This window comes from Xiphophorus couchianus, chromosome 15 (assembly GCF_001444195.1).
Source record: "Xiphophorus couchianus chromosome 15, X_couchianus-1.0, whole genome shotgun sequence".
Taxonomy (NCBI): domain Eukaryota; kingdom Metazoa; phylum Chordata; class Actinopteri; order Cyprinodontiformes; family Poeciliidae; genus Xiphophorus; species Xiphophorus couchianus.
The window spans coordinates 22,094,434-22,116,767 of NC_040242.1; the positions used below are offsets into that span (position 1 = coordinate 22,094,434).

General features: G+C 39.0%; 1 protein-coding gene across 1 annotated transcript in view; it reads left to right on the plus strand.

The window, feature by feature from the left end:
- The window catches only part of slc16a10 (solute carrier family 16 member 10), a 42,551-nt gene extending 22,644 nt beyond the window's left edge, over window positions 1-19,907 (plus strand). Inside the window, exons 2-6 of the mRNA XM_028039951.1 lie at window positions 4,632-4,776; window positions 5,810-6,230; window positions 12,969-13,112; window positions 13,312-13,540; window positions 15,620-19,907. Of these exons, the coding sequence (XP_027895752.1) occupies window positions 4,632-4,776; window positions 5,810-6,230; window positions 12,969-13,112; window positions 13,312-13,540; window positions 15,620-15,846 (1,166 nt within the window). The 3' untranslated portion in view covers window positions 15,847-19,907. The remainder of the gene's footprint in view (window positions 1-4,631; window positions 4,777-5,809; window positions 6,231-12,968; window positions 13,113-13,311; window positions 13,541-15,619) is intronic.
- Window positions 19,908-22,334: the final 2,427 nt, after the last annotated feature.

A 22,334-nucleotide genomic window follows, 5' to 3' on the forward strand; every position in this document is an offset into this window, starting at 1 on the left:
TTTTTCTCCTCCTTTGGCTGTTCATTCATCTGAAAGATCTGATGACTTGGGACCAAGTCCTAAGTGGTGTTGGGTGTTAGATGAGGCTTGTCTTCATCCAACATGTAGAATCTATCATCAGAAGAGTCTAAAAATGGGCTGTTCGGCTACTAAAGCCGAACTGTCGGAAAATCGCCTGCCACCTCACTGCGGCATAAGCTGAGTGTTCCAGTTCATTAGCTGTTTCCATCTGTTTTATTTAATACATCATCAGCCAGTGGCTTTACTTTAGCCCTTTGACTTTATTAACCAAATTAAGTGAGAACATGAGGTTCCATTAAAGCCCTTAAGTGGGTGTTTCAATCTGTCTTATTTGATAGCTTAGACCAGTTACTTCAAAAGGGGACACCTAGAGCTGCTTCTGTACATAGAAAAGTAATATTAGTGACTTAGTTTGTTAAATATGTATTCTATTGATTATAGCTACTAAAGACGTTTTAAAAGCAGCCCCCAAGTGCTTAAAGTAAGCAGGTAAAAGTCTAAATTAAGTGAAGCTTAGTTTTAGTTCTCACTTATTCTTCCCAACTGAAGATTTGAAGAAGTGAATTAAATTGACTGGATGAAAACTTTAAGATAACCCTGATATATTTTTTTGCATCCAGTTTATTTCCCACTCAAAAGAATACGCACACTCTTTGGCTGCTTTATTAAGTACACCGAGGCAGTAGGGGGTTGGACTGCTGTTTGCCTCCAGAGCTGCTTTAGTTCTTTTTGACAGAACCAACATTGTGTCAGAAACATTCCTCAGACATTGCTGTAGACCTGTTGCTGTACATCTAGGCTGTTTGTCTCCCAAAGGTCCTCTGTTGGATTGAGATCTGTGGATTGCACAGCAGACTCATTCTTATAGTTCAAGAAACCGGTTTGATATGATTTGAAACATCATCTGAAGATGGGTACACTATAGTCATAATGCATGGACACGGACACCACATATTGACCCTTTGCGACTGCGTCACTTAAACACATTGAAACGCCATGACAGACGTCAGAATGAAGGACAGGAGTATTGAAGGGAGAGAGTGTGATCCATTTTATTTCTCTGTCAAATAGAAAATAGGATAAACAGTAATACAGGTGTCCTCTCTGTGGCTTTTGAACCCATTCTTTCAGAGTGACAAGCAGAAGGATGCCAGGTTGGTTGTTTCTGCTGCTGCTTTCGTCATTTCGGGGTGACCAGGTTCACATCACAGTAGTGTCCAGCAAAGCTCTTAGCAGACAGACCACACGTGGCAACCAATTGGGAGAGCCTGTGGCTATTGATAGATGTTGCCAGGGCAAAACAAACCCTAATATTACATTTTTGAATTTCTTTTTGGTCTGAAGCGTAAATGCGTTTAAATCGAGACGACCAGCACAACACAGCTGCAATTTCCTGTTGTCTTTGAGGCATTCTGTGCTCTTCATGTTCACAGCCATTTATTACATTATGTAGCTTAAAGGAGGCTTTCTCCACAAATATGAAAGCAAACAGAATCAACTCCATTAAATTCAGGATATTTTTCTGACTGTGTGTTGTCTGGACAAGCTATACGGAGGCTTTGACAGTTTATTAGATCACAGAGGGAATATAGAGCAAAGAATTATGCAAAGGGATGCAAACAGAATGAAAAGTCCCATTTGTAATTTTACATGGATTTCTGTCTGCTGGGAAGTTGCTCTCATGGCTACAATATTTGACTTGGCATTAGCAAATTAGGCCTTCAGAGCATATACAGTGTCTGACTGTTACTTGCTTGTCAAAAAGTAGCAATGACAAGAATAACATCAGTGGAAGTGTCTTTTAACCGCAGACCAACAGAGTACACTAATCCACAAACCAACAACACAAGCAGTGGACGACAGAATGTTTAAATACAAGTAGATCTAAAGTGGGAGAAATCATTCCAATCGATGAAAGGCGTTCAGAGGATTCAGCGAGATTAAAGACATCAGTCAATCAGATGAAAGACATGTAACATTGATCTTAGACACACCCTTGCCTGTCTTCTAAAATCAACATGTTTCGTTTTACTACTGTTGATGCAAGGAGCAGCCAAAGAAGGCCGTACTGGTCATAACTGGAGGTAGTCAGAGTTCTTCCACTTTCCTAGTGGAAAATCCAATGTTGTAAAGGTATTCCAGTTGATTGTTACAACTTCCTAGTTGGAATTTTCCAGTTTTGAGTACAACTCAAATGCAGCAAATAACTTGACATCAAGCAAAGCTGAGAAGTAGTTTAGTAGATGTAAGAAATATTACCAGGTGGGAGTCTCTTAAACCCAATGCGTTTGAAATTCGCAATGAACTCAATTATGCAAAAATATGCCTGGGGTCTGCTGACTTTGCATGAATTCCTGTGAAAGTGGCATCATGAAAAACAGGAGCGACTGATTAGAGAACAACCAGCATCACGAAGACTGAGAAACACAACAGACAGGGAGAACGATGTGGAAAAGTTCAAAGGAAAGTTAGGCCCTAAAAGCAAAGCATTGAACATCTCACAAAGGTCTGTTCAATGAAAGGATGGCACAACTGTTTAAACCCAAACCTGTTTAAAGTTTTCCACAATCCATCCATCAAAGAGCGACAGAAAACAAGTTGGCCTGGATGAGAGGTAGCCAATATGGAACGTTTTTGCTTGCATGTGGCAGAAACTTTACATTGAATACACCATTTTCACAATGAAACATGGTGGTGGCAAGATCATCACTTGAGCAGAGACAAGGAAGCTGTCAGAGCAGATAGGAGCTAAATCCAACACAGTCCAGGTTGAAATCCTGTTAGAGGCAGCACTGAGACTGGTGTTCACCGTACAAACTGTCGAGTAATTCAAGGGGTTTTTCAAGGCACTAGGTATGCTTCATTGGCTTTCAACAATCCCAACCATCCACCAAATGAGAAGGTTCAGATCATTTTGAAACAAAGGCTGAGATGATGACATGATTTTGTTGCACAAGTCAAACCTGAATTCAGGATAGATAAAAGAGTCCAAATATCTCCTAAAAGTGCTTCGGTGATTGATGTCCTTAATGACAGAGTGTTTTGATCCAGTCAGAAGCTGTATTTTACTTCATGAAAAAATTACAGATGTAAACAAAATCATTGTCATCAGTTACAACTATTTTCAGATTTACAGACGACCACCAATGGCTGTTGTAGTTTATTCTTCTTTCTCTTCCCAGGACAGCTGAAGCCCCACACCTTGCTGGATCTCTCTCTCTCAGAGCTTTTAACATATAGACGCTGTAAAATGTAAACTTTGTCTGAACTTGACCCTTATGGAAAACTTTAACTTTTCAATCTTTGAAGTGAATCTCTTTAAATTGTTTTACATGGATGACCTGACTAGGACGAGTCAATAAGTACTTCTGTGACCTCTAAGCAAAAATTAAAACTTTTCTCAAATATTTGTTTAAAATGAACCTAAAAAACACCCATAAAACTGCTGAGTGATTGGCTGTTGAATTTTTGCATGTTTCCTTCGGTTGGACTTTTGAGGTAAGCTGCTGTGTAATTAGTCCTGTTAGGGTGTTTTTCTGCTAAGCCTCATACCGTCAGCATTGAGTAGGTGGAGCTCTTTAATCGCATGGGGTGAGATAAGGATTCAGAGAGATTAAAGACATCAGTCAATCAGACAACAGCTCAGAAACCGGAGTTTCTCTCAGTGGTCTGTAATTACTCACATATGAAGCAGATGAGAACCCCCCTCCACAACCCCCTGCCTCCAGCTGCTTTTTTTATTCTCACAGGTTTCATTTGACTGAGGTTAGATCTGAGAATAACAACTAGACATGTTAACCTTCCTACTGTAGGCTGTGTGGTACCACTGGAAACACTGATGGTTACAAAGTTCTTTCTATCTAAATGCACCATCTGCTGATTTCCCCCAATTTTTAAGTAAATTTTCAGAAATACAAACTGATTGAAATGATTCAACGAGTTTTATTTTGAAACTCTTTCAATCATTTTATTCTGTGCTGTTTAGAACTGGCCTTTCTGCAGGGCTTTAAGTCTGTTCCTTGTGTCTATACAGACGGATCTGCTGCACAATGACTCAGTGCTGTTTACCTTTAGGCTCACATGATGCTGCTGACCAAGCAAACAGCCACAGTGCAGATGTTTCCTCTGATGGAGGCAACTCCAGCTCTGCTAAAACTGCCAAAAGATCATTTTTACTAGACTCAATATGCATCTTAAAACATCGTTGCTGATATATTACAATTTTAAAAAGTGAGTCTTTAGTTTCTGTGGAGTTAATGAAAAGGAAGTAATAAAAGTATATATTTTTAGCGTGTTTCTTTGACCTGCAGAACAGGAAAAAAAGAAATAAAAACTCAAAATAATTTATACTTTCCAAACATCCAATCAAAATAAAACATCTTGTCAAAACAACATAGTTTAAATAAACATGATCATTCATTGAAATCGAAGATGAAAAAGGAGAATGCTCCTTCTGATTTCTGTTTGTTAGGATACAAAAGCAAAAAAGATAATTTTACTTTACTTACTTCTACATGTTCTTTTGCCTTACACCTATTTGTCATATTCCTAAAATAAATCATTTTAGGAATATGATTTATTCATATTTGCTCTATGTGTGTCTCTTTCAGCATGGGTGGGCTCCCTCTCCATGGGGATGATCTTCTTCTGCTCCCCCATTGTCAGCATCTTCACAGACATCTTCGGCTGCAGGATTACTGCAGTAGGTGGCGCTGCTGTCGGCCTGGTCGGCCTCCTGGCCAGCTCCTTCGTCAAGTAAGGAAGTTAGGAAGTTTATCATCACATTGAGATGGTGATGTGGGGTTTTATTTTGGGGCAGATTACAAATGAAAACTTTGCATAAGTTAACCAACTAAAATGATCCATTATTAGCTCCATTTTATACCAGTTCAATAAATTCCCTGCTTTTAGATTTCCTTCTTTGTAGCTTGGTGTCTTTGCACTAACACTGTGCTGTAACTCATGCTCATCTGCATGTGAGGCAACAAAGCTGCAGCGTTATCAGTTTTAGGTGCACTGAATAAGTAATAAAACTGCTGAATTACTGCTTATCAGGTGACTTTTTAAAGAGGCTTTCACAAAACCCTGGGTAGGCTGGCAGCCAACTTCTGCATAGGACAGTGCATAGGGCAGATCATTCTACTAGTGCCAAGTTATTTTCAAAGGCCAGAACTCTGATCTTTTCACCCCAATTTGGATTTTAAAAAAATCTATTTGAAGTTCAGCACTTGATATATCCTGACACCTCATTACAGTAAAATCTGAAAAATGAATTCTTTTTGTGTTATTTCTGTTTGACCTAATGTGTTTGGCAAAATTAGCTTCTGGATTAATCTAAGCCATGTATTATAACTAAAATGCAAATAAATTGAAATAAAGCTCAGTTTGGTTCTGTTTGATATACAACTGTTTTTATTTGGTGCATATTCATTATGGGGCAGGGATGCATGTAATGATTAGTAACCCTTTAGAAAATGCCCCACTATGACGCACACAAAAAAAACTGGTGAGCAGGAACTAGTAACGAGATCCTGTTAGTGTCAAACTATTGCCTAGTTTCCACTGAGCGGAGCAGCTTGGGTTGGTACACTGTTTTAAATTCCATGTATTCAGGACAGCGTTTCCACCGCTAGTTGGACTCTCACTGGGAAGACCAGGTCAAACCCAAGGCATGTTTTTAGATACACCATGATAGGATGATAAGATGACCATGATAAGTATGTGTCAGCTTCAGGGCTGACGTATACTGTTTTCCTTTGAGTTGAATTTGGTCTGTCTTACCCCACAGGAGCCTGAATGTGATGTATTTCACGTATGGCGTCGTGTTCGCCTGCGGCTGCTCCTTTGCCTACCAGCCCAGCCTGGTCATCCTGGGTCACTACTTTAAGAAGCGCCTGGGCCTGGTGAACGGCATTGTGACGGCCGGCAGCGGCATCTTCACAGTCACCTTGCCCTTCATTCTGTCACAGCTGCTGGAGAAAGTGGGCCTGCAAAACACTCTGCGTGTTTTCTGCATTCTCATGTTTGTACTGATACTAGCCGGCTTCACCTACAAGCCCCTGCTGCCAGCCAAACCTGCCGAGACCCAAACAGGATTCCGTCTGAGTCGGATTTTCAACATGAACATCTGGAAGTCTGTGGGATACCGTATTTGGGCCTTTGGAATACCTGCTGCTCTTTATGGGTACTATGTACCATACGTCCATCTGGTAAGTTCTGTTTCCTTGTAGTGTTGGCCAAATTTTCATATGCAGCCATTGTATTAACACAAAATAGTCAACACCTCAGTTAAGTGTATCTCCATCACTTCATGTGTGCATGGCATGCTGCCTTCTTTTTCCTAACATGCTTGTGGTTGCTACTAGCTGCGTACGCAGTGATTTGGGGGAAATTATAGACAGTGATTTTTTTTAATCATAATTTGCATGTTCCCAGTAAGTAAATTTATTTTCATAATTTCAACTTGTCCAGTTTTATGATTAATGGAAACCCAAACCTTTACAAGAAGCCTTGTCATCTGAAGTCTGTTTAGAGCCTTGAATTGTTCTGAAAGAGTATTTGATTGTTTGATGAATGGAATCAAACGTATTGTTTACCTCAGTCCTATGATCTACTGTTAGTCGTAAGTGATTATTTTATCTCTGCTTGAAGAAGAAACAGGCTGACTTGAAGTAAACACACTCTCAGGAGGGCCGTGAAGGAGAAGGGCCTGGACGTTCTGGAGAGCCTCAGGGGTGGGGGGTTCTGTTTATTTGGACACCAAGACTTTGTTATTTGAAGGAGATCAGCTGTGTTTTCACAACACTTCTCTAGTGTCGGCTACTCAGACTGGGTCGCTACGGGGGCGAAGCTGCGGCCTCAGCACCAATGCTGGCCTTGTAGCCGCAGCAGCCATTCATCCCCTGTACTCTCAGAAAGACCCACAGTTTCTTTGTCATCTTGAGAAGGAAAATCACCCCAGTCACATGGCACTTTGTTAGCTACAGGAAAGAGAGGACTGCCAGGCATTATCTGTGTGTAGTGTATGTAGGGGTGGGTCTGGTTGCTTTAAGTGTCAGGGCAGATTGTCTGTAAAAAGGGGAAAATGAGCTAATCCTTCTCTTGCACAATTGATTTTACTGAAGTAATGGAATGACTCACAGTGTCAGGTTCAGGCACTAACCTGAACCTGCAGTTATTAACCCTTAGCTGTCATGAGGATGCCTGGGAGACAAAAAAAAAAGTTTGAGAGGGGAAGAAGGTTGAGGGTCACCTGGGAAACCTAACACAAACGATCACATCAGTAATGCATCTGAGCTGATGCATTATCCGTGTGTCTGAAGAAAACAAGTAGTGGGTTAGCTCCTGCTCCCATGACCTTCCTGTACAGACGTTCTGGCAGAAGCTGCAGTAAAATTGTGGGATCAGGAAGGATAAATTCCCATCGAGTTTTTGAGCAGACACCTGAGCTTGACAACAGAATCCTGCCTGCTGTTTTTAATAGTATTTGGTGTCGTCGTTGTTTCATTCTATGTTGACTTTCCTCAACTTTCTCTTCCGTCAGACTAGACCTGCTGAGTCCATGACCAATAGTGCTCATGCTAACCGCTAACCGGAGTCACTGGCACCTCACAGAGTTTGGTAGCATTACAATACGGCTCCGCATGAGGCCGACAAACACTTTTAACTGTACTGACAAATTCAGGTCATATAAACAAAGATTGAGAGCTGAGAAGTAAAACCTTTACATAATTTTTTTGGTAAATTTTAATAAAAATTATGTAAAAAAAAAAAGAAAAAAGAAGCAAATACTAGTGATGTGAAACACCTCGCTGGCGCTGTTAGAGCAGGAATGTTAAGTTCAAACATTCAGGGGGCCAAAATTTGAAACACGGGCGACTTGCATGCCAAGCAAATACATTTCCATTTGAAATTTCATTCAGTTTAATCATTTGGTAAAAACCAGCCCTCTGTTCTACACTTTGCTTCGTACTGAAGGGCTGAACTAGGGCCGGCTGATACGGCTGAAAAATGTATCACGATATTAGTGCTTCATATCGGTGAATATGAGTAATGATTGATTTGTTTCTTTATTTTACCTATCAATCAATCAATCAATCCAATTTTATTTGTATAGCACATTTCAGCAGCAAGACATTTCAAAGTGCTTTACATCATTACAAACACAGAATCACAATGCAATATAGAATCAACAATCAAAACAAAGCATTAAGTCAAGTTCCATCCATAAATTTGTAATTGATTACAAATTACTTGAAACAAGAATCAAAAGAAAAAAGGCTGAATATAAATACTTTTATTTTAACCTTTAAAAAGAAGTCAAACAACTATGAATAACTGTCAAATGAATAAACATACTGGTCAATGTGCTGAAGGAGACATTAAGCAAACAACATGTGCAAAGCAGCTTGTAAATGATGTGGAACGGACATGTTTGACATAAACTGCAGACAACAGGACAGCAGAAGGAGAAAATAGCAGCGTGAGGAAAGTGATCAATGATTACCTGAGCTTTTGTAACTATGAAGGATCTGCGTCATGTTCAAGTTTTAAAAAGAAACTCTAGAAATCACTAAACCTGCAGTCTGAGAGCCAAGGGCAGCATTGGGAACATCCGGGGATTAATTATTAACAACTTTATATGAGAGGAGAGGAATTTTTAATTCTATTCAGTGAATGAAGGAAAGCACATCAGTGAAAGAGAAGTTTCAGAATGAAATGGCAAAGACTGAAACCAAGAAACCATCCATCCGGTTGGAATGTCGGACGCATCTGCTGTCTTTGTCTGATTCTTCCCTGTGGGTTCAGTCTCAGAATAGTTTCTGTATCATGAGTTACTCTGCTGATGTAACTCATCAACACACACCCCCACTGAGCATCCCGTTAGGTCTGCAGCATGTAGCTGGCTCTGAGCAGAAAAGCTGCAAACACAGAGCATCTTGTTGTACTTCGATGGAGACAGTAAGTCAGCCGGAGGTCGTCGCAAACGGATGTGAGACCTGCAGAGGGCTGCAGACAGACGGGCTCTTTGAGCTGGACTGTTGGTGCATGACTGGAGGTAGAAGTAGTTAGCACAGTGGTTCTTAACCTTTTATGAGGTTAACCTTTTTACCCAACAGCTTCATATGCGCATTCACCGAACCCTTCTTAAGTGATGAATAAAAATTTTTTTTTTCCAAATTCAAGACATAGGTATATGTTTTTTTGCTGGTGCACAAAATGAGCCGTGCATGAACGTCACCTTTGCTCAAAGAACAAAACCATGAACTCACAGCAAGTTACAGTATTACTTTATTCTGGCCCCCCAAAATTTTTTTTTTATTATTTTACTAATTAAAAATAAATTAGGATTTTTTTTCACAGAATAAAAAAATGTTTCTTAATTTTTTTAAATTTAATTAGTTTTTTGTCATTTTGAATCCAGAAAATTCTTTTTTGGGGCCAGAATAAAGTATTGCACAAATGACATACCTGTAAATCAGTGTGACTTCTGCTGTTGTCTTTGGGAGACCAGTTCAGAGAGGCGTGGCTTCACCTTGGCAACTGCATCTTCAGAGCAAAGTCTGTTCATTTTCTTCTTTTTTTGCTCGACATATTTAGTATGGATTAAAATATTAAGAAAGAAACCACGCGACGTACAACTACGACAGCTGCTGATACTGTGCACACTAAATTCCCCGCAGCCCTGATTGGCTGAGCAATGTAACATGATCCTCTGCAGCAAGTGATGGCCAAGCGGGGCGTGTCATCACGACTTTACACAAGTGTGTCTTTACCTCTGCGGCAGAGGCTCCGCCGAACCCCTGAGACCGACTCATCGAACCCCTGGGGTTCGATCAAACCCAGGTTAAGAACCACTGAGTTAGCAGCTCACTATCTGATTCTAAAACAGTAGAGAGAACATGACTGCACTGCTTTTATGGTCCAACAGTGTGCAGTAGTGGACCTCAAGAGTCTAGATGACAACATGAGAAATCACTTAAAAACCGGTTTCTTTTTTAATGTGACATTTATGTGTGATTGTATGATGTAGGTGATGAAACAAATCTGGCTGAATAAAGGCAAACGATGCAATGAACTGGTTCCACACCCTCCAGTGCATTCTTTGTTAAAGAATATTTTAATTCTGTTTCAGCAGTTATTCTCTGCCAGCACTCCAAGTCTTGACTTGCACTTTCTTATTTGCAACATGTCTCCAAATCTCTCCGATTTCAAAGTCACCTTCTATCTATTATAACCAGTTTATAATAGCTGGTTATAATAGCTGTCACCTTTTACTGGAGAGGTGACATATTTTACTTGCTGCAGGAGTCATAAAAAGTCACTGCTGGACTAAATTACTCCCTAAGTTGCAAGATTCTATTTCTGCATTGTTTTAACACATAGTGTGCAAACAGTTTTGTCACGTGGGCCAAAATGATCACGTCAAAAGTACTCACAGGCCCAAAAGAATTCTGAGACTACAAAGAAATTATAGTATTTTTTTTATTTTTTGCTGCTCAATAATAAAATAAGCATACAATAATTCTAATTAAAGAAGTAAAGAAGTCAGGGGGGTTTTTTTGTAAAGGAAGTTTAAATCATTATAGATCCAAAACTTAAAAAAGCTCACGTTATTCAAAGAAAGACATTCAGTTTTCTAATTCTTCTGGGCTCAGATGAAAAATAAAATAGCAGAAAACATTCGGACTGTTCTCCGCAATACAAACAGGATTCGTGTCATTCTCTCTTTAAAATGATTCTAGTATTAGTATACTAGTATATTAGATTCTAGTATTAGTATCTGCAGGTCTCACATCGTCGCAAACGGATGTGAGACCTGCAGAGGGCTGCAGACAGACGGGCTCTTTGAGCTGGACTGTTGGTGCATGACTGGAGGTAGAAGTAGTTAGCACAGTGGTTCTTAACCTTTTATGAGGTTAACCTTTTTACCCAACAGCTTCATATGCGCATTCACCGAACCCTTCTTAAGTGATGAATAAAAATTTTTTTTTTCCAAATTCAAGACATAGGTATATGTTTTTTTGCTGGTGCACAAAATGAGCCGTGCATGAACGTCACCTTTGCTCAAAGAACAAAACCATGAACTCACAGCAAGTTACAGTATTACTTTATTCTGGCCCCCCAAAATTTTTTTTTAATTATTTTACTAATTAAAAATAAATTAGGATTTTTTTTCACAGAATAAAAAAATGTTTCTTAATTTTTTTAAATTTAATTAGTTTTTTGTCATTTTGAATCCAGAAAATTCTTTTTTGGGGCCAGAATAAAGTATTGCACAAATGACATACCTGTAAATCAGTGTGACTTCTGCTGTTGTCTTTGGGAGACCAGTTCAGAGAGGCGTGGCTTCACCTTGGCAACTGCATCTTCAGAGCAAAGTCTGTTCATTTTCTTCTTTTTTTGCTCGACATATTTAGTATGGATTAAAATATTAAGAAAGAAACCACGCGACGTACAACTACGACAGCCGCTGATGCTGTGCACACTAAATTCCCCGCAGCCCTGATTGGCTGAGCAATGTAACATGATCCTCTGCAGCAAGTGATGGCCAAGCGGGGCGTGTCATCACGACTTTACACAAGTGTGTCTTTACCTCTGCGGCAGAGGCTCCGCCGAACCCCTGAGACCGACTCATCGAACCCCTGGGGTTCGATCAAACCCAGGTTAAGAACCACTGAGTTAGCAGCTCACTATCTGATTCTAAAACAGTAGAGAGAACATGACTGCACTGCTTTTATGGTCCAACAGTGTGCAGTAGTGGACCTCAAGAGTCTAGATGACAACATGAGAAATCACTTAAAAACCGGTTTCTTTTTTAATGTGACATTTATGTGTGATTGTATGATGTAGGTGATGAAACAAATCTGGCTGAATAAAGGCAAACGATGCAATGAACTGGTTCCACACCCTCCAGTGCATTCTTTGTTAAAGAATATTTTAATTCTGTTTCAGCAGTTATTCTCTGCCAGCACTCCAAGTCTTGACTTGCACTTTCTTATTTGCAACATGTCTCCAAATCTCTCCGATTTCAAAGTCACCTTCTATCTATTATAACCAGTTTATAATAGCTGGTTATAATAGCTGTCACCTTTTACTGGAGAGGTGACATATTTTACTTGCTGCAGGAGTCATAAAAAGTCACTGCTGGACTAAATTACTCCCTAAGTTGCAAGATTCTATTTCTGCATTGTTTTAACACATAGTGTGCAAACAGTTTTGTCACGTGGGCCAAAATGATCACATCAAAAGTACTCACAGGCCCAAAAGAATTCTGAGACTACAAAGAAATTATAGTATTTTTTTTATTTTTTGCTGCTCAATAATAAAATAAGCATACAATAATTCTAATTAAAGAAGTAAAGAAGTCAGGGGGGTTTTTTTGTAAAGGAAGTTTAAATCATTATAGATCCAAAACTTAAAAAAGCTCACGTTATTCAAAGAAAGACATTCAGTTTTCTAATTCTTCTGGGCTCAGATGAAAAATAAAATAGCAGAAAACATTCGGACTGTTCTCCGCAATACAAACAGGATTCGTGTCATTCTCTCTTTAAAATGATTCTAGTATTAAGCAAGGTTTACTAAATTCAATAGAAGCAGATTTGGGTTCTCTAAAGTCTGTTTATAAGTCAGTTAATATATGTGGTCTTATTTACTTTGATATGAAAGAGAAACTAGAAAACACGGTTGTTAAGACAAATACTTTGTGTTGTGCTTAATATTTTCCATCGTAGAAAATGTTATTTTATCTGTATTACTTTTGCTCTAATTAAAAAAAAAAAAAAAAAGACAAAAGAGATCTCAACCTGTTCTGGCGGGCCACACAGGATTAGTCAATGGGTCGCAAATGGCCCCTGGGCCGCACTTTGAAGACCCCTGTTTTGACTCTGATTGTGTTTTTTGAGTGTAAATATGTCGTTCTCATCTGTTCCACTTGTCATGCTCAGATGAGCTACGTGGAAGAGCGCTTTGGGCCAGACGTAAACAAAGAGATCCTGCTGCTGTGCATCGGCATCACGTCCTGCCTGGGCCGGTTCATCTTCGGCAGCGTGGCGGACTTTGTGAAGGGATCCAACAAAGTGTTCCTGCAGGTGAGGCCTCTGACAGAAGGCGTCATGATCACAATCATGCAGTGAGATCTTAAAGAGGGAGAAAAGAAGTGCAAAAAGACATTCAAAAAACATGTAGGTTTATGACAATAAGCTATCATGAATTGAAGACAGCAAGTTTTAGGCGATACAAAATTCTTTTCCCCTGAATTTGTAAGTGTAAAACAATCTCCTGCTGCAGGTCCTTTCGTTCTTGATCATCGGCGTCATGTCCATGATGATCCCGCTGTGCAACATCTTTGGAGGGCTGATCGGCGTGTGCCTGCTGATGGGGCTTTTTGACGGCTGCTTCATCTGCATTATGGCGCCCATCGCCTTCGAGCTGGTCGGAGCCAAAGATGTCTCCCAGGCTATCGGCTTCCTGCTCGGCCTGATGTCCGTTCCCATGGTTGCAGGTCCCCCAATTGCAGGTAAAACAGGAAGGCAGGATGAATTGAGGACATGTTTTCTTAAGAGACAAGCTTAAACCAGAAATAAAGTGATTTATGATCTTTTGCTAGTCTTTGAAGCAGTCGCCCTGCTGATGCTGATGCACTTTTAACATCTTTGGTGTTATGTTGGAACTTCCCTCACTCCTCTGGAAATAGATTGCTCCTCCCTGTCAGCCAGAGAGAATTAGTGCAGCAATCTAATGCAGCTCAGTTACCAGGCTGCTTATAGAGCACTGAGATACTTGTCACTTATTTTTAGGCCTGTTGCCCCGTCTGGTGTCTATTCCACCTCGGTTGTTCTAAACCTGAAGGCTGTTACACAGATAGTTACAGTGAAAAAGTTGTTCTATTCAGTTTTTGTCACATCTCAGATCATTAAACAAATTTTAATATCAGATAATAAAAATCTGATCAGATAATTTTAAAAATGCAGTTATTCAAATCAACCTGGCCTTAGACTGGTCAGTCCCTCCAGAGTGTTGCTTTGTTTAATGTGATTTTTGCAGCTTAAAATTACTGATTTTCTGGCACGTTCTTCCAAAAGCTACGGTCAAAGTTTAGAATTTTTTTAAGCTTATATTTGTTATAACATGGTCTAACAAAAAAAAGTTGAATTTGTTGCTCATGACCTTCCCCAAAAAAGGCAGGATTTTAACCTAGTTTATAAAGTGCAAATATTATTTTTAGGAACCTTCTTGAAAGAACGCCTTTAATACAAATCAAATCATGTCCTGAGTTGTCAAAGTGAAAAAGAACAATTCCACACCAGTCATTCAAGTTAACATGAATTGTACACAAAGTATAAGTAAATCCTACAAAATATATCAAAATGGTTTTTGCAAATAAAAGAAAAATGTTACTGTTTAGCATCACAGATGCTTTTATTTTTTATTTTGAGCGTGAGTTCTACACATGAATCTCCTCTGCGGGACAATAATGACAATTTCTATCTTCTATCTCCATCTTGAATTAGTTATTGTAACTTATATTTTAGAATATCGATTTAAAAGCAGATTACATTTATAAAAACAATTACAATTTCTGATTTAAAAAATGTAATGGACTCCATTTTCTTTCTCCAATATTTTACTTCATCTTTCTGAGGCTCCCCTATAGCGCCCCTTGGTGGCCAAAACTTTGAAAAACGCTGTTTTAAATCACCGCTCCCTCCTGCAATACAAAAAGTTCTTCTTTTTGTATTTTCAATCTGTCTCCCAGATTTGATGGTTCATGCAAAGAGAACAGCGCTGGATGTTCTCATCATAACTCTGGCGGTTCAGTTCAGAACCCTGAATGGTTCTGAAAGTCATTTTATAATCTTGTTATTAAGAAAAGAGATGAGAATGTCAGTGAGGATTCCTAAAAAGACTTAACCTTTGAGGCTTAGTTTACATTTTTGGGATTATTTATAATTATCGAGAGCTATGAGATTCTTACTGTATGTAAAGACCTATGTGTAAAAAATGTATATATATAAAATTATAAAAATAAACAAACAAAAAAAAAGATTAAAATAAGCAATATTCTTGCTGTTGGTAGTTATGCAAATTGATTATTAGAGTTGTAATAATGTTATCTGTAGCGTGTATTTGCCGTTATTTAGATTATGGTGTAATACAAAAAATGGACATTGCTGATACAGTGTAACATGAGACAGACAGTGAAATATCAAACTCCTCTGCCTCAACCTTGTGGTTCTACTGCCATCTGCAGAAATCCTCCTGATCAGAAACAACCAATCAGAGCCAGGAGGAGGATCTCAGTGCTGTCAATCAGGCTTGTTTGTGTGTCTGTGTGTGTGTGTGGGGGGGGGGGGACTTACTATACAGGAAAACTGTTAATCTACTGTCATCGGTGGCCATGCTAACTAGCCTGAGCATTCACAGCAGACTCCTCTGTGGGGAACTGACTGTAGCATAGAAGAAATCAAGAAGGGTAATGTGTACATGAGGGTGATTGTTAAATTTTCTTTCCTTTCATTTTAATTTTCATTTTGCCATTTGAGGCTAAATTTGCTGCCATCTTTCCACCCATGCAACCTCCTGTTTTGTTTTGCAGGGTTCCTGAGGGACAAACTGGGCAGCTATGACATGGCCTTCTACCTGGCAGGCATCCCCCCGATCATTGGAGGGATTGTGTTGTGTCTTATACCATGGGTGGAGGCCAGGAACAGGAGGAAGCAAAAGGAGGGTCTGAGCAAAGAGTATGATGCCAACCAGAAGATGATAGAGCTTGAGAAGGCCCAGGAAGATGCAAAGAACAAAATAGGAGATTCTGTCCTCTAAGGCCTTTCCACTGCCTGCCCCCCCCCCCCAAAATAAACTGAAAGAGACAATCATTGGGTCAGCCTGGGGTCAGTGCTGATCGGCAGTGTTAAAATGCTGTTCCTTTGTTTTGTTTTTTAGCCTTCAGTATGATGAAATTCCAAAGCAATGCAACATATCAAAGGTAAAGTGTTTGAACTAATTCCAAAATAGACGTGATCCTGATCTCTTTCCAGACAGCAGACCTCATTATAATGCTGCTCTTTCAGTCCTCAGTGTCTTTACCAAAATACAAAAGTCTTGTCTTGCAGCTTAACCTGTAGCCATAGCTGTAGCTGTAGCCATATAGCTCAGAACAAGCATTTACAGGATTAAACAAGTTTACATTTAGCTTTGTTTTATAGATGAATCAGCTTCAAAGATTCCTTCTTAACCACAACCCTAGTTTCAATAACGTTGGGTAAAACATAAAAAAACAGAATATAATGATTTACAAAATCTTTTCAACCTATATTCAATTGAATTCACTACAAAGACAATATATTTATTGATCAAACAGATAAACTTTGCAAATATTCACTTATTTGGAATTTGATTTGTTCAACACATTCCAAAAACGTTGGGACAGTCTGAACAAAGCAGTAACACCTGCAGAACGTGGCTTGGTGTGTCTAGCTGGAACAAGCAGGGACGTCCCTGAAAAAGACGTAGCTTGGATGGTAATACATGTTGCTCCAAAATCCATATATAGCTCTCAGCATCAACGTTGCCTTCACAGATGTACAAGTTATCCATGGACTATTTTCAATTCCCATACAGACATCTGAGGTTTAGTATCAGCCGATACAGATCAGATACAGAATACCAGAACAGAACTGGCTGAATGGACTGAACTATAAATTTGTTTGATAACTCTTCACCAGCACAGCACACTTACATACACTGGTTGCTTCACAAGTCTGGTCAACATGTGAAAAACAACTTTCATTTGTTCAGTCAGTGCAATTAGGAGTAGAACAGCCAATGGAAAATAAATAATAAATAAACTGAAACTGACAAAAAATAAATAAATAAATAGGTTGACTACTTTGGTCAAACATTTAAAAATAAACTGCAACGAGCCTTCTTTCAAAGGGCTCAGAAAGTGCAATTAGGAATTCTACATATAATGTAAGATAAATAATAAAGCATGACGTCACTTTAGCTTGGTATGGTGTAGAGTTTTACCTTGTAATGTAGAACAAGGTCAAACTTGTTTACCATGGTTTTCTGAAGTGTTCCTGAGCCCATGTGGTAACATCAATTACCAAATTATGTCAGTTTTTAGTGGAGTAGCGAAGGAGGGGTCAAAGGTCACAGAGATTCAATGTTGGCTTTTGGCCTTGCCACTTTCTTGCAGAGATTTCTCCAGATTCTCTGAATCTTTGAACAGTAGATGTTGAAATCCCTAAATTTCTTGGAATTGTACGTTGAGGAACGTTGTTCTGAAACTGTTGGATTATTTGCTCACGTAGTTGTTCAAAACGTGCTTATGAATGACTGGGTCTTTTGATGGATGCTCCCTTTAATCTCAATCACGACTCTCACCTGTTTCAAACTAACTTGTTCAGCTGTGAAATGTTCCAAATGAAGATTTTTGTGAGCATGCATAGCTTTCCTGATCTTTTGCTGCCCCTTGTCCAAACGTTTTTGGAACATTTTTGCAGAAATCAAATTCCAAATAAGTAAATATTTGCAAAAACACTATAGTTAATCTGTTGAACATTAAATATCTGTGTTGTGAATTCAAGTGAATATTGGGTGAAAAAGATTTGCATATTGTTGTATTGTGACATTTTACACAGCATCCCAACTTCATTGGATTTGGGGCTGTAATCCATCCATGTTTCTGAGTCTTAAAGTTTGCAGGAGCTGCAAAAACAGGGTCATTAATATCTAAAAGGGACATTTGTTAAGAAATCTTGAAGGTTTGTGTTAATTTATGATTGAAACTGTGAGGACACTCAAACATTTCTAGGTAAGCTGCTCTTGAAGTTCCTGTTTCCATTTCAGACTGACACGCAGGTGATGGTGGTGGTTTTAACAGCACAAACCAAAACAGGAGAGTATTGCCAACCGTCTCTTTTAGTTTGCATTTCAGAGTTTTAAAATGAAGTTATGGGGTTTTTTTAAAGTATATTTTTAACAGATGTAAACAAAGCAGGAAACAGAAGGTGGCTGTTTGCCAAATGCTACATAACCAGAATTGAACTAACTCAGGAAGTTTCACAGTGTTAAATGTGAGTAATTAAGACATTTGTTGCTCCCTAAATGTTGAACTATTCCTTTATCAATGCTAAATTTTGCTTCACTGTTATGAATTGAATAGTGATTCAGAATGAAAGTGTGGCCTTCATCTTTCTCTACATGCCTTAACATAACCTAATGTATCGATTATTGTTTTTTGTTTGTTAGTTTTTTTTGCTGTGATTTGGGCAAAGCTTCAAAACCCAAAAGCACCTTGTTAGTCGCCATATTATTTCAACTTCTCCACGTCACACAGCAAACATGGCCTTCAACATATTTACTTGGGATTTTATGCGTCAGACCAACACAAAAGCCTCCCCACAGCACTATGCAGCCACCACCATGTTCCACGGAGGGGGTGGAGCATTCAGGGTGAGGTGCACTGCACTTTCCAACACGTTTGCTGTGTCTCATTTGGCAAATTCCAAATGAGACTAAATGAGAATTCAGATCTTAATATGTGACTACATTTTAAAAGCCTCGTATCATTTTTCTCTCCATCTTGCAATTACGCACTGCTTTGTGCTAGTCTGTCGCTACAAAATCCTAATAATTTACACGTAATAAAAAAACAAAACAAAACACAAAGTCCAGGTCATAAAGCTGCTGCCAAAACATCCCACAGATTACCTGCATGGATGGAGGATCAAATCATTTTACACCCCATAAAGTCGGACTGCATGATGAGTTGGTAAAAATGCTATTACTTATTCACCTCTAGTATCTTATTGTTTTAGATGCCCTCACTGGTGAGTGGACCTGGGACTTAAACATTAACTATATGACCATCACGAGATCTAGGCCCAGTTAATCAGTAACTTTGCATAATGTATATCTGGTTATATAAGAAATATATAGGAGAAAAATATGTCTTGTATTTATTTGTGTCTTGTTTTTGTTGGAATTTAATGCCATAATCAGTCAGCATTCACCTGCAGCCTTTACCTTGTTCGCTGAAGACCAAAGTGTGATGAAGTGAGTTTATCTGAGAGTGCGTTTGTCCTGTTTGTCTGCTGTCATTCACTCTTTAAGGCCTACCTGCTGGTAGTGCCATGCCCCATGTCGAGTTTCCTGGAGCAGCATGGCTGCCCTGCAGTGGAGCAGGAAGTGAGTGAAGACAGAGCTGAGTCCGAACTCCCTGCAGCTCGGAGCTGTGAAGCTCTTCCTGCACAAAGCCAGAGAAACCTTTATTTAATACAATAAGTGAGAGAAGTTTATGGGTGTTTACTAACTAGAGAGATATTTTGAATAAAACTGACTTTTTACTTTACACTTGGCTTATTGCACCATTATCTGAATGGAGCTTTTGCCTGCCTTAAATGCTGCAGCAAAGTTGGGAACTTTTATTATGCTGTTTATATCATATTTTCACATTTTGTCTAGCTGATTTTACATAAAAGCTTCAAAACACAATATGTGCCATTCAAAAAGACATATTTCAATGAAGAGACAAATTCTTAGAAGTGCTTTCTGTCTTTTAGAAATCTACATGTCATGCTGGGCTCTTATCAGCCACAATGCTTTAGGCTTTTTATTATTTACTAATCTTGAATCCGCCGACTGGCCTTAAGCAGAATATCTGCACATATGAATTTGGCTTTGTCTTTGTCTGAGTTTTGTATATTTTTGTCTTAAATTCTTCTCTCTTTTTTTTTTAATGTTCTGAATTAAAAATTCAAAATGTATCCCAACGTGAGTCACCTACACCAACAGGGCTGTGCTTGGGTTTTACTGTTAAACTACAGTGGTAAGCACAGTCACATATCAGTTTTACAGAGTAAAAAAGATTTTCATTACTTTCTTGACTTCTTGCTTTATTTCTGTCTGTCTCACTTTGTATATCATGAAAACACTGGGCTCCAAGCTTCATCTATTTCATCATCAACAGTCATATTCAGTAAATTAGATTGTTATTGAAAATGTGTTTATTTAATTACCTCCATCCAACCAGTGAAACAGATTATATTACTTAATTTCATGTAGATTCATATTTTCAAATATTTATTCCTGTGAATTATGACATTCTGCTGACGGTGAATGAAAACATGATACTTACGATTAATTGCATCAGATCAATTCTTTTTTTTTCTTTTTGTACAGAAAGATGATTCACATGGAAACCACATGTTTCTGTGAGCTTTTCCTAAATGGTTCACATTTTACCACATGCATGTAAAACACACAACTCACATGCCTGATCAGATATTTATGTACTGCATGTTTAAAATATGCAGTAAAGACATTCTTATATTTTATTTAATGTCACTCAACCTCTCCCTTATTATAAAACAAACAACTTTAATTAAAGATACAGTGGATGGATGGATGGATGGATGGATGGATGGATGGATGGATGGATGGATGGATGGATGGATACTTCATTGGGTGAATCCTCGGACAAACAGTCATAGCATAACTATCAACTATATGTTGTTCTCTATAGAACGATGGACTCCAACTTTGTTATATCTTATTATCATGTTGATTATTATTAAATTATTATTAGCAGTGGTGTTATGTTATTATCATTTGGATTGCCTAATTTTAAAACCTGGAGAGGTGGTGTGCAGGAGAATGCCGGTAGGTGGATTGAACGACTTGGGGCAGTGTGGATGTGTGGGGGGCTGGTGGTGGTAGGGGAGTAGCAGGAGGTGAGCTGAACCTGTTGAAAAACTGGTTGAACTGGTTTGCTCTGTCCCGGCCCCCAGATATCTGTGTGTCCTTCCCCTTCATTCCAGCGATGTTCTTCATTCCTTTCCACACATCTCTCACACTGTTCTGCTCGAGTTTGGACTCAAGCTTCCTCCTGTAGTTGTCCGTGCATGTCCTCAGTGTCTCTCTGAGTTCACGCTGAACTCTCCTCTGCTCCTCCTTATCTCCAGACCTGAAAGCCATCTTCTTTTTGTTTAAAAGTGCCTTCAGGTCGCTGGTAATCTAGGGTTTGTTGTTGGAGAAGCAACGCACGGTCCGGGGTGGCATGACAGTGTCCTCACAGAATCTGATGTATTCAGTGATGCAGTCAGGCATGTTGTCGATGTCCTCCCCATGAGGCCCACAGAGCACATCCCAGTCTGTCGACCCAAAGCAGTCCTGCAGTGCCTCAGCTGCCTCCTGTGTTCCTGTGTCCACCTCCTCACCGTCCTGATGCGCACAGGCTGCTTGCTCACTAAGGGGACATACTTGGGAGTCATCCTTACCAAGATGTGGTCCGACCTGCCAAGGGGGGGCAGGGCTGTGGCGCTGTATGCATCTTTGGCATTAGCATACAGGAGATCCAGCATTTTGTTTTCCCTGGTGGGACAGTCAACATACATAGAGTCAACATACATAGAGATAAGAAGAGGTGGCAGAGTTCCTTGTGAAAAGTGAGGAAAGATGGTTTGGCTTTAAGAAAACGACATTTGTGAATGAAAAATTTGCCCAAGATAATTATTACATTTAGTAGCCTTTCAAATTTCTTTTCTTTTCTCAGAGTGCCAAAAATAATATCTTTCTTAGAAAATTCAGGTAAGTTTGGAATGTTAGGGAAAAGCCAGTAGTGCACATCATCGCACAAAGCTTTGCAATAAACACATTCATAGAAAAGATGTTCAGTCGACTCGATATCACTGTCACAAAATAAACAAGTGTTATCATCAATAGCAAATCGAAGTCTAAGGAATTCCTTAGAGGGAAAAACACCTGAACAGATTTTAAAGTGGACTTCCTTGGGTTTTGGAGGAAGAGGAAGATTTAAATAATTTGTTAAATATTTTTCCCAGAATAGATAAATCTCTGTGTGTCCATTTATTTAAATGAGTTTTACATTTTTGAAGTTTCTCCCAAATATTCAGATTTTCTAAATCAGATTTATTTTTATTTATATGCACGCCCAGATATTTGACATTGGATTTTAATTTAACAGCAAGTATCATAAGGCCCATGTGCTTGCCGTAGCTCCGGATCATTTTGACGCGTCAGCCGAAACTCAGATGCACAACAAATACAGATGTAGTACTCTGCTCCGAGTTCAGAATATAAAAGTTAAAAACAACATAACATAAATAGATGTTTTGTTTTTAAAGCCTCATTAAGTGAAAAATTGCACATAATGAGTGCGCTTTTGTTTTTAAACCAACCAAGACTTCACAGATTTCTGGAAAAAAAAACTACTGTAAGATTTACAATAGATTTCAACTTAATAGAGACAAAAAGGAATTTGACCATCAATACTTGAAGAACCT